Consider the following 14,401-nt stretch of genomic DNA (forward strand, 5'->3'; position numbering starts at 1 on the left):
AAGAGACATATGTGCTGAAAAGGTGGAAATCTAATAAGTTTAATGCACATATCTTCTAAACTTCCACCCACTAAAGAACTCCTACCGCCAATGTGAAAATAACTGAAATCGAATGATAAATCCCGCCCACTCCCTATTTAACACTACTGTTAAAAATTACTAAAAGCGGGCTAATTCAATAACAAAATAAGGCAGAGACAGTCAATTTTACGACAGAGAGGCTTTGTACGACCCGGTGTAAAAATTGGACGATGGGCGTGGTAAAGTCACATACATATATCGGGTTTTATTGATAAAAGTGAATATCTTTGCCCAAAATAAATAAAAATAGGCCATATAATGGGATGTGATGGTATCTTAATGAATCTCAGGGAACATTACTTTAGTATGTGGCGCGATAATAGTATCAGGGTATGAATTATATTACATATGTATATATATATATATATATATATTTTATATTTTACATACAGTCATGTGAAAAATAATAGGGTCACTTGCTTAAAAATAGGTAAAAAATAAAATCTGATTTATTTTAAAAAAATTATCAAATATTTAACATGCAATTGTTTGCTGGGATGTCAGTGAAGTAAAGAACCGTTATCAAAGAAAAAATATTTGGCATCGTTTCGCAGTTGTTGATCATTTTGTGAAGTAACATCGTTTTTGAGTGTGCGATATAATAGGGACGGGAATATTAAATTGGTGTTAGTTTTGAAATATTGGGATTCTTAAAAATTTTTAAGCAATAAAGGTATTGTATATGAGATTTTATATAATCATAAATTGAGAAAGTTAACATATAATTTAATTTAGTAATTTAAAATGGGCAGAGGACAACACTTCAGCGCTGAGCTGCGTAAGCAAATAAAACACCTCCACAATCAGGGATTTTCATACCGGAAAATAGCCGAAACGTTGAATTACTCCAAGAGAATGGTAGAGAATGCAATAAAATATAAGCCTCAGAAAGAAACGCATGGACGAAAATCAAAAATATCTCCAACTCTTGAAAGGAATATAAAGCGATTTTTAAAAAAGGACCCCTTCGCGTCCTCTGGTAAACTTAAAAAGGAATTTTCTTTGTCGACACTTCTACCATTCGTAAATGGCTAATTAATAAAAGTTTGAAAGCAAAGAGACCCAGAAAAGTACCTTTTCTGTCCAAACCAAATGTGATTAAAAGGTTACATTTTGCTAATGGGCACGTCAAGTGGCCAGTGGAGAAAAGGCGCAATATCCTGTGTTCAGATGCGACCAAATGCTCTCTTTTTCACCCTGACTGCGGTACTCAACATGCGCGCAGGCCAGGGAACACAGCTTTTAACCCGCAATATACAGTTAAAACTGTAACACACAGAGGAGGATCAATTATGGTGTGGGGATGCTTCTCTTAACAATGAGTTGGTCCAATGTATCGAATTGAGGACACAATGACAGCGGTGATTTATTGCAATATATTAAATGAGGTTATGGTGCGTTATGCTGAGGAAAACAGGAAAACAAAATAAAGGATCTGCAACGAAGTATTGAAGAATCAAATTCTAAAAGTCAAAAGAATTTTGTAAAAAAAAATGAATTGAACATTTTTTTTAACTGCAATTGTCCCTACATTGTTGCAACCCTTGCCCATATATGTATATATAAATATTGTAATATTCTATTTCTATGTTTATTTTACAGTTGAATGTTTCATTTTCATTTCTCTTTAAATTGTCGCAAACTTCATATTATATACATTATTCCAACTGTTTGTGCAATTTGTATATTTGTCATTTCCCCTTCTTCGCATAAGTATAAGCAGGTAGGCGCAAGCTATAATTATCTGGGCTTATATACTTGTTGTTTGTAAGCTGCAGTAGGTTTTCCCTCTATCCTAGCTGTGCTGATCTGCACGGTAAATGCAAGTGCCTTTGTTCATATATGTCACTGCATATCGTGTTTGGGCTTATTCATCGATCAGCCAGGAAAGCGGAAGGACATACTGCGGTAAGTAATTATCAATAATGTAATTATTCATAAATACCTAATCTTAAATACTGTTATTTAAAAATAAACCATTTGGAACCATTTAAACATTGCTCATTTGAAGCCATTCGGAAGCAAACCAAATGCGCCCCACTTGATCGATGGCAGCTATTAAAATAATTAATTTTTTTCTTCTTTGCATTGAATTCGATAAAAACATAAACATATTTAAAAATAAAAACACAATTTCAAACTTAATGAATTTTTTTTTTTGCATTTTTACGAAATACAAATATACAGTCATGTGTAAAGTAATAGGGACAACTTTTCACATGACTGTATATTTGTATATATACCATTCCTCTGGTTGACATTTTGAACCTTAATGTATGATGGCTTTGATTCTTGCAAGTTGCATGGGTATAAAGTGTTTGGTTCCATCAAAACTGAGCCCTTTCTTACTTGTTTAGTTTATTTTAATTTCAATAGTTTCGTGATCAGATATTTTGCACTCAGACATACCATATTTTTGCTATTAGCTCCTATGATCGATCAAAATCAGGTCTTATGTGGAAATGTTTTCCATTTGACGAATTAGCTTTTCGAAACTCAGCGAAAATTATGGTTCAAAGCTACGCAGCAATCTACATAAATATTGGTCAGTTCGGATTACTATTGTACTTATCATGTACTTGTATAAAAATTTAAAAATTAAATTTATTTCAATTTATGATTTATACTTTTGCTAAAAAAACTTTGAATCCAATATCAAAACCAATAATCAAAACTATGTAATTAATAAATGTAATTTCAGAAATTGGATAACTATTTTATTAGTTTTTTAATAGGCAATTAAAAATGTTCTACTGAATTTTTACCCATAGCAAATATATCAAAAATATATATATCTAACTTCCAAAATTTTCATTTATTAAATAAATTTAGCCACGTTTATGCCAGTATGCAATAAAATTTTAGACAAATAATGTGGAGTAAATTAGCACTCAAAACTTTTTACGCAAATGAAATGAAATTAAATACATCGAAAAAATTTAGTTTCGAGTAGAGCGGATTTTTAAAATTTTAATGGAATGCAAAGTTTTTAGCTTACTTGAATTGCTTGAAGTGTAGGAGCGTTAAGCGTACAGTATATGTAACTGGAAAAAACGCCCACACAATTACATGGATTGCATGTGAGCAGACACATATTAATTATAACATTTGCGAGTGAATATGTATGAGTGGGTGTTTTATGTAATTTCTGCAATGCGAGCTATTTCGAATCTTCTGAAATAACACTTCTGACTACATGTGGCTACATACACTAGGCATCAAATGAAAGCCTAAATTTCAGATACGTTATTTCAATGGAGATTTATTAAAAAAATAATTGGAAATTCATAAAAAAATAATATTATATTTGCATAGGCATTTAAATAACATTTATAAATTTATACATTTTTTCCAGTAATAGAATCAGTTTTGTTTTATAATATAAGGATTGTTAAACAAAGGTGATCATCTGAGGGTATAAACTTTGAAAAAATATAACACGCTTGGTTCAAAAGTAAATTTGTTACTTAATAACCAGCCTTTGTTCTGATTTACTGCACGATAACGTTTGACATGTTTGGAATCAAAATTTCAAGTATTTTCATTGGAACAATATTCTATTGACACGTCATTACTAAGAAAAATTATTGCAAGTTTGACCGGCTACTTTAGAGTATTTTGGACACAAAAATTTACACCAAATGCTTAATTGGATTTAAATGGGGTGAATGAGCTGGCCAGTTCAGTTTTTACAATTTTGCAACCTGTTTTTACATAGCATTATAGTTTGTTACCCTAACGGTTGTAGGGATCACCTAAAACTAAGCGATATACATATATAGTTATATATATATGTATGTATAAATGATCAGGATGACGAGAAAAGTTGAAATCCGGTTAACTGTATGTCTGTCCGTCCATACAATCTGTAACTTGAGTAATAATTGAGATATCTCGATGAAACTTGGTTCCTTAGAACAAAAAGAATTTTAATTCGTAATGGGCGTAATCGGGCCACTGTAACGCCCCCAAATCACTGTTAACCGAAAACCTATAAAGTGCCATAATTAAGCACTAAATTAAAATATAAAGCTGTAAGTTGGTATTTTGGGCAGCAGCAAGGTGCGCCTGTGGGTAAAAAATTTTGTAAAAATGAGAGAGTAACAAGTTTGATGTACATATCTCCTAAACCACTTAAGCTACAACAAACATTCAAATTTGCTGGGATAACCCCGCTTACTTCCCGAAAAAACGGTATTGTTAAAAACTACTAAAAGCGTGATAAATCAATAAGTAAATACAAGAGAGATGGTATGTGTTTTTTATGTTCATATGGCACGGTGCATAAATTCCACTTCAATCGTTCAGTATCCAGCGCACAAATCATCAAGCAATTAATATAACGGGATAAAACTTGCATGAGTAATGTATTTAGTTTTTATCTGCGCTAATTTTCTGTTAGATTTTATTTTTGTTGAACTTCGGAATTAAGTTATCAAAAAATATTTGCTTATGTGCTTTAAACACCTCAAGAACCAAGTTTTTTTCAAATTCTTGGCTTTCCAACTATGAACATTTCTATTATACTCTAAAATCTCTTATGCAACATGTGTTAATTCTAAAAAAATGTTTGTTGCAAAAATACTATGGTTACAAGTTTTCTCTCAAATAAATCTTAAATTACAAAGATCGGGGCTTAAGACTCCAATTTATTTTTGGAAATAGGGTTGCTGAAATTATTATTTTTGTTGAACTTCGGAATTAAGTTATCAAAAAATATTTGCTTATGTGCTTTCAACACCTCAAGAACGAAGTTTTTTTTTTCAAATTCTTGGCTTTCCAACTGTGGACATTTCTGCTATACTCTAAAATCTCTTATGCAATATGTGTTACTTCTAAAACAATTTTTGTTGCAAAAATACTATGGTTACAAGTTTTCTCTCAAATAAATCTTAAATTACAAAGATCGGGGCTTAAGACTCCAATTTATTTTTGGAAATAGGGTTGCTGAAATTTTCAATCGCTTAATTTTTAAATTTGTTCTGGCAATACAAGACCCATGTCAAGGTTGTTGAGTTCTTTGCTTCTGAATTTTAACTGTGTAAATATAAGTGTTTGTATATATCCGTACACCAACGAATTGTAGATTAACAACTATTTTTTCGAAACCCATGTCAAAGAGGTGAACTAGTGTTTGAACTCGATAAAGCTGACCTGTATGAACGGAATTTCAACGCATAAATACTCAAGGACATACCTATCGAGTGTTTTAATGGAAAGCATGAAAATGTGAATGAATTGTGGGAGATATTGTGCACACCAAAAATATTCTCTCATAAATTATTTGTTTTTTCAATGCAAACCATATTAAGTACACATAAAGTAACTGCTATCAAAGAGATTAATCCTGAAAAAGTATAGCTTCATTGAAAACATATTGTACAAAAGAAATACCCGGTACCATATTACATATAGTACATACTTGTATATATAGACGTATTACACTTGCCATTAGTGGTATGTTTAATGACGTTTGCATGGCAACCACAATCTACGCTTTTCCACGTCACTTTCGAATATCATGCTTCAACAGCATACAAAACTCTGGTTCGTTAAATTTTTCCGCCATCATGAAATTTCAATTGTTTTATATGTATTTTAGTTAGTTTCCCCTAGGTCTGCTGCCACATACTTGAGTTGAAGCCTGATTGAGCAAAAACATAGCTTCCGGCCATCCAACCATCCATTTGGTAGTTTCACAGCTCTACTGGCTGCTTGGCAGTGCAAGGTCTGCTAGTGGTTTGCTTGGCGGGCAAACTCGAGGAGAAATGTTTGCTGTATCGCAACTTGATGCAACATTGGCTTGTTTTTCTCTTCTCACATCTTCTTTGCACCTGGTTTTTTAAGTTGGATTTTCCTCTCCCTGTTTTATTTTTGTTTTGTGCTTTAATTATTTGTGCGGTATTAAATTGAGTTAGTTTAAGGATTTGACTTTGTATAGAGCATTAGGTACCTTTTTGTTTTTAGTGTAGCAGTTATTTAATAATAATAACGGGTGTTTCAAGGGGTACTAATTTATAAAGCCTTTTTTGGCAGGTCACACATCGTGATTTATATCAAGTTATCATCTTATTTTTGTTCAGTATTGTTTGGCATTTCATCATGCAACGTTTACAAATCGTTCAACTTTATCACGAAAATTCACGTTCTGTAAAGAATGTGTGTCGCGCGAGTTACGTTTTCTGTTTTAACAGAAAATGTATTTATTAAATAAAATTGTCGTCTGGGTTTTATTGATTATCTTCTTTCATTCTTAAACTATTCTAACTAAGTTAATTTATTTGGAGCCGTTGTGCTGACTCGACATTTCCCGCTATCAACGACCAGATATAACTTAAGTAAGCAATTTAATGTTTATGTAAAACGATACCAAGAACGTTTATATACTATACATATATTTATATAAATGTGTGATTGCATATACACGACCGTGGTACCGTATTTTATTACGTTACAATTTTATTATTTTTAAAATATAATTCTTCTTACATTAGGCTGGGACAGCTTGGATCTAATGACGCTTCGCTCAACTTATGGTCAACATAACCGGCATTAATTATTGGATAATAATTGTTTGAATAGACCACGCCACTTGGCGCATTTTACGTCGAGATCGTATGTAAATACAAGAACTTCGCTGTATTCCGACGTTTTCGAGACAAAGTTTGTTTATAGGCATAAAATTGTCGCATTTGAACGAAGAGCATATCGAGGAGATTCAAGAGGTGGAGCAAAACAGCACGCGAGTTGTGGTTATTAAACTTCAGTTTAGTGAACCGCGAAAAGAAAACTACGACTTGTCGGATTGATCGTCAGAATTCTTCTGTTCATTTATTTCCAATATTTTCTTAAGCTAAGTTCTATTTTCTGATACAAAATACATTATTTCTTTTCTTATTATTATTTTGGCTCAACCACTTGTAGTTGCGACAATATTTGTCAAGTGGCCTACTTCTCACATTACATCAATTGCATTCCCTCAAATATTTATGTTGCACTATTTATTGTGACGTTAATTGCTATCGCAATATTCGTTTGAACATATTAAATGTGCAGCGGAAATGCAATGTGATCCAATGTAAGTGCCCTGGTTTGTTTCGAAATATGATATGCATATTTCGTGTGGTCGCAATATTGTTGCGGTAACAAAAAAGGGAAAATATTTAAGTAGACCAGTTAATTCTAAGTGTTTTGGGGTAGGTCGTTAACGTTGACGTCGGCATTATTTCTTTGTTGCAGTTCTTATGAATTGCAGTTGCATTCATATCGGTCATGCCGATAGTGGTTGGCATCGACGTCGACGTAACTCCTCCCCCCCTTGATTGAGCTCTCTCCTGGGAGATCACATTAGTAATTTTGAAATTCTTTCTCTTGTTTTTACAATAAATGATTATCGAAAGACTGACTATAATTACAATTGATATTGTATATATGCTTATATGTATGTATTGTTGTCGTTTTTGGTATTTAACTTCTTCTATAAAGTTTATATTTTCTATTTGTTGTAATATAATATCATCAAATATAAGTTTCTTATTTATATCTTTAATGTTGTCTATATCGCTTGCTAATACAATGCTACTTTTAATTATTTTACTTTTTGTTGAAAATGTTTTATTATTAATTGTTATGCTACAATTGTAAAAATGTATTAAATAGTTTCCGCTTAAGGGAGAGCTGTTGTTTATAATGCAGTCACTTTCTACACTAGTATTTTTAGTATTTTTTACAAATATAATTCCTTCGTTAATGTTTATAATTTCGGAGGCGTTATTAAAAATTTTCATACAGTTTCTTTTTATCAAACAATTATTAATTGGCTTAAGACGTTGTAAATCTACATTATCATTAAATTCGTACAATTCATTGTTATATCTTAGTGCATATACTTGTTGAAACATTAACTCAAAGTTGCTTATATCTCCTAACGGCAATATTATAGATGTGTGTAGTGTTATTATTTCTGTTGGAATTTTGATAGCGAAAATAATATTATGGTTTTTGTCTGTAAGGGATCCTAATTTTATTTTTTCAATTTTTGTGAGTCTAAGTTGTATTTTGTTATTTCTTGGTCGGTTATCATGTTGCTATGTAAAATTCCTAAACCACTTGCTGCTATATTGTCTTGTATGTGTTCTACATTGTCCTGTAATATTTTCAGTTTTAGAGAAAAGTCGAGGTATAAAATTTCGTCTTGGGTCCTTTTACTTATGTTCCCTATGGAGTTTAGTTTTGCAGATATCATATCCCTATCGTTATGCATAAGTCTTTTTAATTCAAGAAACGTTTTATTGAAATTAGTATTAATATCTATTTGTTTGTTTATTGTTTCGATAGCCTTGTGGTTGTTTGTGTCGATGATGTTGAGGTGTTGTTCAAGGTCTTGTCTATCATTGTCGTCCATGGTACCGTAAAGCCATTTTTGTACAGTTCCTACAGCATTTAGTAGGCCTCTTTTTTGTCTGTGGGGTGTGATAGTATTTATCTTGCTTCTAATAAATTTAATTTGCATGTTTAGTATTGCTTGTCTTACTTGCAGATTTGCCGATTTTATATTAGATTCTATTTCATTAAGTAAATTTGATATTTCTAGTGGATTTATAACGTGTAATATTGTTACATATGACTTAACTATATCTGCATCGCCTGTTTGTATTTCTATATATCCTTTATTGCTTTCTATTTTATCTATTGTTACTTGTCCCAGCCCCAGGGTCCAAATTGCTGTCAGGATCAAAAGTTTCAGGATCCATTGCCCCTGCAAATTTGTATTTCCGTTTAACGTTGTTTAAATGTATATCGTTTAGATTTGTTTTTATAAACTTCGGTTGTTCCTTATGCCTAACGCTTTTGTAATTCTTTACGTAACCTATATTTCTTTCTTCTACATAGTGTTCTCTGTTTTCGTTACTCTTGTTTATTCGCTTAGATTTTTCTTTGAATATTCTGTCATAAATTGTGCTCTTGTTACATTTACCTTCCTCAATATTTATGGGTTTTTCTTTTGTAACTGAGTGGTAGCTGTTATTATACCATTCTATAGCTTTGCTCATTTTATTTGTTATACTAGAGTTTTTATTTTCTATACCTAATACTCTAATTTTTTCTCCTAGTGTATTGTGTAGGCGTTCTACATCAGAATTGCCGGTGTGGTTATTTGGTTTAACGAGATGTAGTTCAATATTTTCGTTTCTGAGGAAATCTTTAACATTAATGCTTTTAAATTCGTTATCAGCAATAAGTTTTTTAAAATGTCCTCTTTGCGACTTATATTGGTTTATTTTTTCGATTATAGTTTGGCTGGTCCTATCTTCAAGAAAAAATGCTGTGGCGAATTTAGAAAACCTGTCTATAAAAGTTAGAAAATTCGCTTTTGAATTAGTGTAGCAATCCATGTGAATTATTTCTTTGCAATCTTTCGGTGTTTCCGTTAAATTAAATTTTGCTCTTATAGGTCGCCTATCATATTTGACTCTGTTGCATGTATCGCAGTTGTTTACGAATTTGTGCACCAGTTTTTTCAAATTTGGGAAGTAGATATGTCTTTTAACTCCTTCGTAGTTCTCCGATATTCCTGTGTGTCCTGTTTCAAACTTGTGATAATTTTGGATATGTCTGTAGGCTTCTTCTTCGCTATTTATATCTTTAGCGTGGTATGAACATTTAACAAATTTAATGTTGTCGAATCCATCAAATAACTCGATGATTTTTTGTTGTAATTTATTATATTCATGGTCGTTAACTTCGCTGTATATGCCAATTTTGCCTGAAGTGATATGTCTTCTGAGGATATCAGAAATATTGTTGTCGAGATCTACTGGTGTTACGTATATTTTTTTATTGTTGTGTTTTATTTCGAACTCCAATTGTTTGTTATCTGTTAAAATTATCTGAATTTTAAACCGATTGACTATGGTGTCCAAAATGGGTATATGGTTGTTCAATTGCTCCTCCTGAGAGTGTATTGTATTTACATCGTTTTCGTCTAAATTATTTTCTAAAGATAGATTGCTACCTGTTTCCATAAAATTTATTAAATTGGTGTTATTATTGATTCTGCTAAGGAAATCTGCTACTTTGTTTTCCTTTCCTTTTATATAATTTACGTTCATGTTGTATTCTCCTAATTTTATTATCCATCTTTGTAGTCTAGGATTTATATCTTTACAATGAGCCTTCGTGTATAGCCATTTTAATGGTTGATGATCCGTTAATAAATCAAATTGGACGCCATATAAGTAAGGCCGGAAGTAGTTTGTGGCCCAAACGATTGCTAACAACTCCTTTTCTGTTGTAGAATATCTACGTTCGTGGTCGTTGAGTGTTCTACTCGCATAACATACAGGATGCCCATTTTGTTGTAATACGGCACCGATTGCGAAATTGCTTGCGTCAGTAGTTAATGTAAATTTCTTTTTAAAATCTGGATAACTTAGTACTGGAGCTTCTGTCATTATTTGTTTTAATTTTTGAAATGAGTTTATATATGTAGAGTCGTTAATATTAATTTTAACATTTTTCTTTAGAAAATGTGTCATAGGTTGTGCTACTTTCGCGTAGTCTTTTATAAATTTCCGATAATATCCCGTAGCTCCTAGAAAAGACTTTATTTGTCTTGTTGTTTTTGGTAATTTTAGATCTTGTATTTTATTTATTTTCTCGAAATTCGGTTTAACTCCTTCAGGTGTTAAAACGTGGCCTAGAAATTGTGTTTCTTTGGCACAAAAATTGCACTTGTCAAATTGTACCTTAAGGTTATGCTTCTTTAGTGCATTGAAAATTTTTGTTAGGCTTTGTATATGCTCTTCTAATGTTGTACTAAAAACGAGAATGTCATCCATGTATACTACGCATATTTTATTTATGTATTCTCTAAGAACACAATTCATCAGCCTTTGGAAGGTTGATGGGGCGTTTTTGAGACCGAATGGCATTCTAACGTATTCGTAATGACCAAAAGGGGTGGAAAACGCGGTTTTCTTTCTATCTTCCTCTTTTACTAAGATTTGGTGGAATCCTTTTGCGAGATCGAGTGTCGTAAAGTATACAGCTCTTCCTAATTTATCTAATATATTATCAATGTTTGGGATTGGGAATTTGTCATCGATTGTGATATCATTTAGTTTTCTGTAGTCTATCACAATCCGCCATTTCTTTGTTTGGGAGTTATCTGATTTTTTTGGTACTATCCATAAAGGACTATTGTAAGGGGAATTACTATTTCTTATGATTCCTTGTTTTAACATTTCTTTAATTTGTTTAGTTATCTCTTCTTCGTGTATCTGTGGGTATCTGTAAATTTTCGAATATACTGGAGTGTCTATCGTGGTCACTATCTCGTGTTCAATAGCTGATGTACTAGTAAGGTCATCTCCTTCTTTATAAAATAGGTTCTTGTAATTTTTTATTAACTTACTAACTAAAAATTTCTCTTCTTTATTTAGATTTGTTGTAAATTGCTCAATTTGTAAGTCCCTATTTTCCGTACTTTCTAATTGATAAATTTCATTAAAATTATATGGGCAAGAATTCATAAATTTTTATTGGGTTATTTAATAGTATTCTGTTATACTTCATTAATTTTCTATTGTCGATAAGGGACGTAGTAGAGCCTGAGTCGATTAGGCATGTAATCTTTTCATTTTTTATTGTTAATTCTACTAACGGAAGGTAGTTTTGGTATGGTCCAAGGGAAAATTTACTTCTTGGTTTATATGGTCTACTTCCATTGGAATTTCATTCCTATAGTTAATACTTCTTTCACCGTTATAATTGTTATGGTTTTGGTAAGTCCGTCTGAATGAGCTTGCTGTGTTATTACTTTGGTTTTGATTATTGAAACGATTACTGTTTAATCGTGTTTGTTCTGTATTTCCTTGTCTAGGATTCGTCCTTGTTCTTTCGTTGTTGAATCTATTATTAGAATTGTTAAAATTATAAAACCTATTATTTGTTTGGTTATGATCCCCAGGTCTTTGATTGTTTATTTTATTTCCTACTTGACCATAGTAGCTTCTAAAGGGTGATTTTTAAGAGCTTGATAACTTTTTTAAAAAAAAAAACGCATAAAATTTGCAAAATCTCATCGGTTCTTTATTTGAAACGTTAGATTGGTTCATGACATTTACTTTTTGAAGATAATTTTCATTTAAATGTTGACCGCGGCTGCGTCTTAGGTGGTCCATTCGGAAAGTCCAATTTTGGGCAACTTTTTCGAGCATTTCGGCCGGAATAGCCCGAATTTCTTCGGAAATGTGTCTTCCAAAGCTGGAATAGTTGCTGGCTTATTTCTGTAGACTTTAGACTTGACGTAGCCCCACAAAAAATAGTCTAAAGGCGTTAAATCGCATGATCTTGGTGGCCAACTTACGGGTCCATTTCTTGAGATGAATTGGTTGTCCGAAGTTTTCCCTCCAAAATGGCCATAGAATCGCGAGCTGTTGTGGCATGTAGCGCCATCTTGTTGAAACCACATGTCAACCAAGTTCAGTTCTTTCCATTTTTTGGCAACAAAAAGTTTGTTAGCATCGAACGATAGCGATCGCCATTCACCGTAACGTTGCGTCCAACAGCATCTTTGAAAAAATACGGTCCAATGATTCCACCAGCGTACAAACCACACCAAAACAGTGCATTTTTCGGGAGCATGGGCAGGTTCTTGAACGGCTTCTGGTTGCTCTTCACCCCAAATGCGGCAATTTTGCTTATTTACGTAGCCATTCAACCAGAAATGAGCCTCATCGCTGAACAAAATTTGTCGATAAACACATTTCGAACCGAACACTGATTTTGGTAATAAAATTCAATGATTTGCAAGCGTTGCTCGTTAGTAAGGTCTATTCATGATGAAACGTCAAAGCATACTGAGCATCTTTCTCTTTGACACCATGTCTGAAATCCCACGTGATCTGTCAAATACTAATGCATGAAAATCCTAACTTCAAAAAGTCACCCGTTATTAGTAAGTCCTGTTTCTTCTAATACGTAAAATGCTTCCCTTAATGAGTTAATGTTTCTACCGTAAATTATTGACGATAAATGAGGCGGAATATTATTTAAAAATGTTTTTAATATTAATGACTCATTAGTCTTAGGAGAAAATTCTGTCGGCTTATTTTCGTCTAAATTATATTTTGAGTTAAGCTTATCTAATATGTTTTTTAAGTTGTAATAATAATGACTTACATTATACTGCCTGGTTGTGATGGCCTGGTGGAAGAGTTGGTGGTAGCTTTCCCTTATTCCGAAGTTCCGTATCAGTTCTGTCTTCACTTCGTCCCACGATGAGTCTCTGTTTAGTGTCCGTATTATCTGGAGCGCCTCTCCTTGGATCTTGGTCTTTATGTGTCTCTCCCATACATAATTTTTGACCGCTTGGTTCTCGTCGAACAAGGGCAGGATCAGTTCCACCTCTCCAATGAAAGAAGATATGTCGTAGCTCCCGTCGCCTCTGAACTCTTTGATTTTCGCAGCTTCCTTAAGGAGGTCCGACGCTGATATCCGGTTTAGATCGTTGTTGGTGATTGCCATTGTGGTAGTTAAATGTGTAGAATTATGTTTTTTTTTTTTTCGAGAAGTTAGTTCTTTTATATGTATTTATAAAATGATGTAACACTGTTTGAACCCGCAAGCAATAGTAAGTTTCTTATAAATGATTCAATGACTTTTGGCAGTTAGATTTCGTAATATGTCAGAAGTTCACTCTAAAATATTTATGTTGTGTCAGGCTCTTTTTCTTTGTCTAAGGACAAAGTTCCGTCGACTGCGCCAGTTGTGGTTATTAAACTTCAGTTTAGTGAACCGCGAAAAGAAAACTACGACTTGTCGGATTGATCGTCAGAATTCTTCTATTCATTTATTTCCAATATTTTCTTAAGCTAAGTTCTATTTTCTGATACAAAATACATTATTTCTTTTCTTATTATTATTTTGGCTCAACCACTTGTAGTTGCGACAATATTTGTCAAGTGGCCTACTTCTCACATTACATCAATTGCATTCCCTCAAATATTTATGTTGCACTATTTATTGTGACGTTAATTGCTATCGCAATATTCGTTTGAACATATTAAATGTGCAGCGGAAATGCAATGTGATCCAATGTAAGTGCCCTGGTTTGTTTCGAAATATGATATGCATATTTCGTGTGGTCGCAATATTGTTGCGGTAACAAAAAAGGGAAAATATTTAAGTAGACCAGTTAATTCTAAGTGTTTTGGGGTAGGTCGTTAACGTTGACGTCGGCATTATTTCTTTGTTGCAGTTCTTATGAATTGCAGTTGCATTCATATCGGTCATGCCGATAGTGGTTGGCATCGAC

The 14,401-nt window shown here is 32.7% G+C and overlaps 1 protein-coding gene across 1 annotated transcript; it reads right to left on the reverse strand.

Moving 5' to 3' along the window:
- Positions 1-8,038: 8,038 nt before the first annotated feature.
- On the reverse strand, positions 8,039-14,162 carry LOC125777499 (uncharacterized). The gene is made up of 3 exons (XM_049452602.1): positions 13,267-14,162; positions 8,195-8,839; positions 8,039-8,044 (listed from the first exon to the last, which is right to left on the reverse strand). Exons 1-3 carry the CDS (start codon positions 13,609-13,611, stop codon positions 8,039-8,041), a joined length of 996 nt encoding a protein of 331 aa, XP_049308559.1. The 5' UTR covers positions 13,612-14,162.
- Positions 14,163-14,401: the final 239 nt, after the last annotated feature.

This window comes from Bactrocera dorsalis, chromosome 1 (assembly GCF_023373825.1).
Source record: "Bactrocera dorsalis isolate Fly_Bdor chromosome 1, ASM2337382v1, whole genome shotgun sequence".
NCBI lineage: Eukaryota > Metazoa > Arthropoda > Insecta > Diptera > Tephritidae > Bactrocera > Bactrocera dorsalis.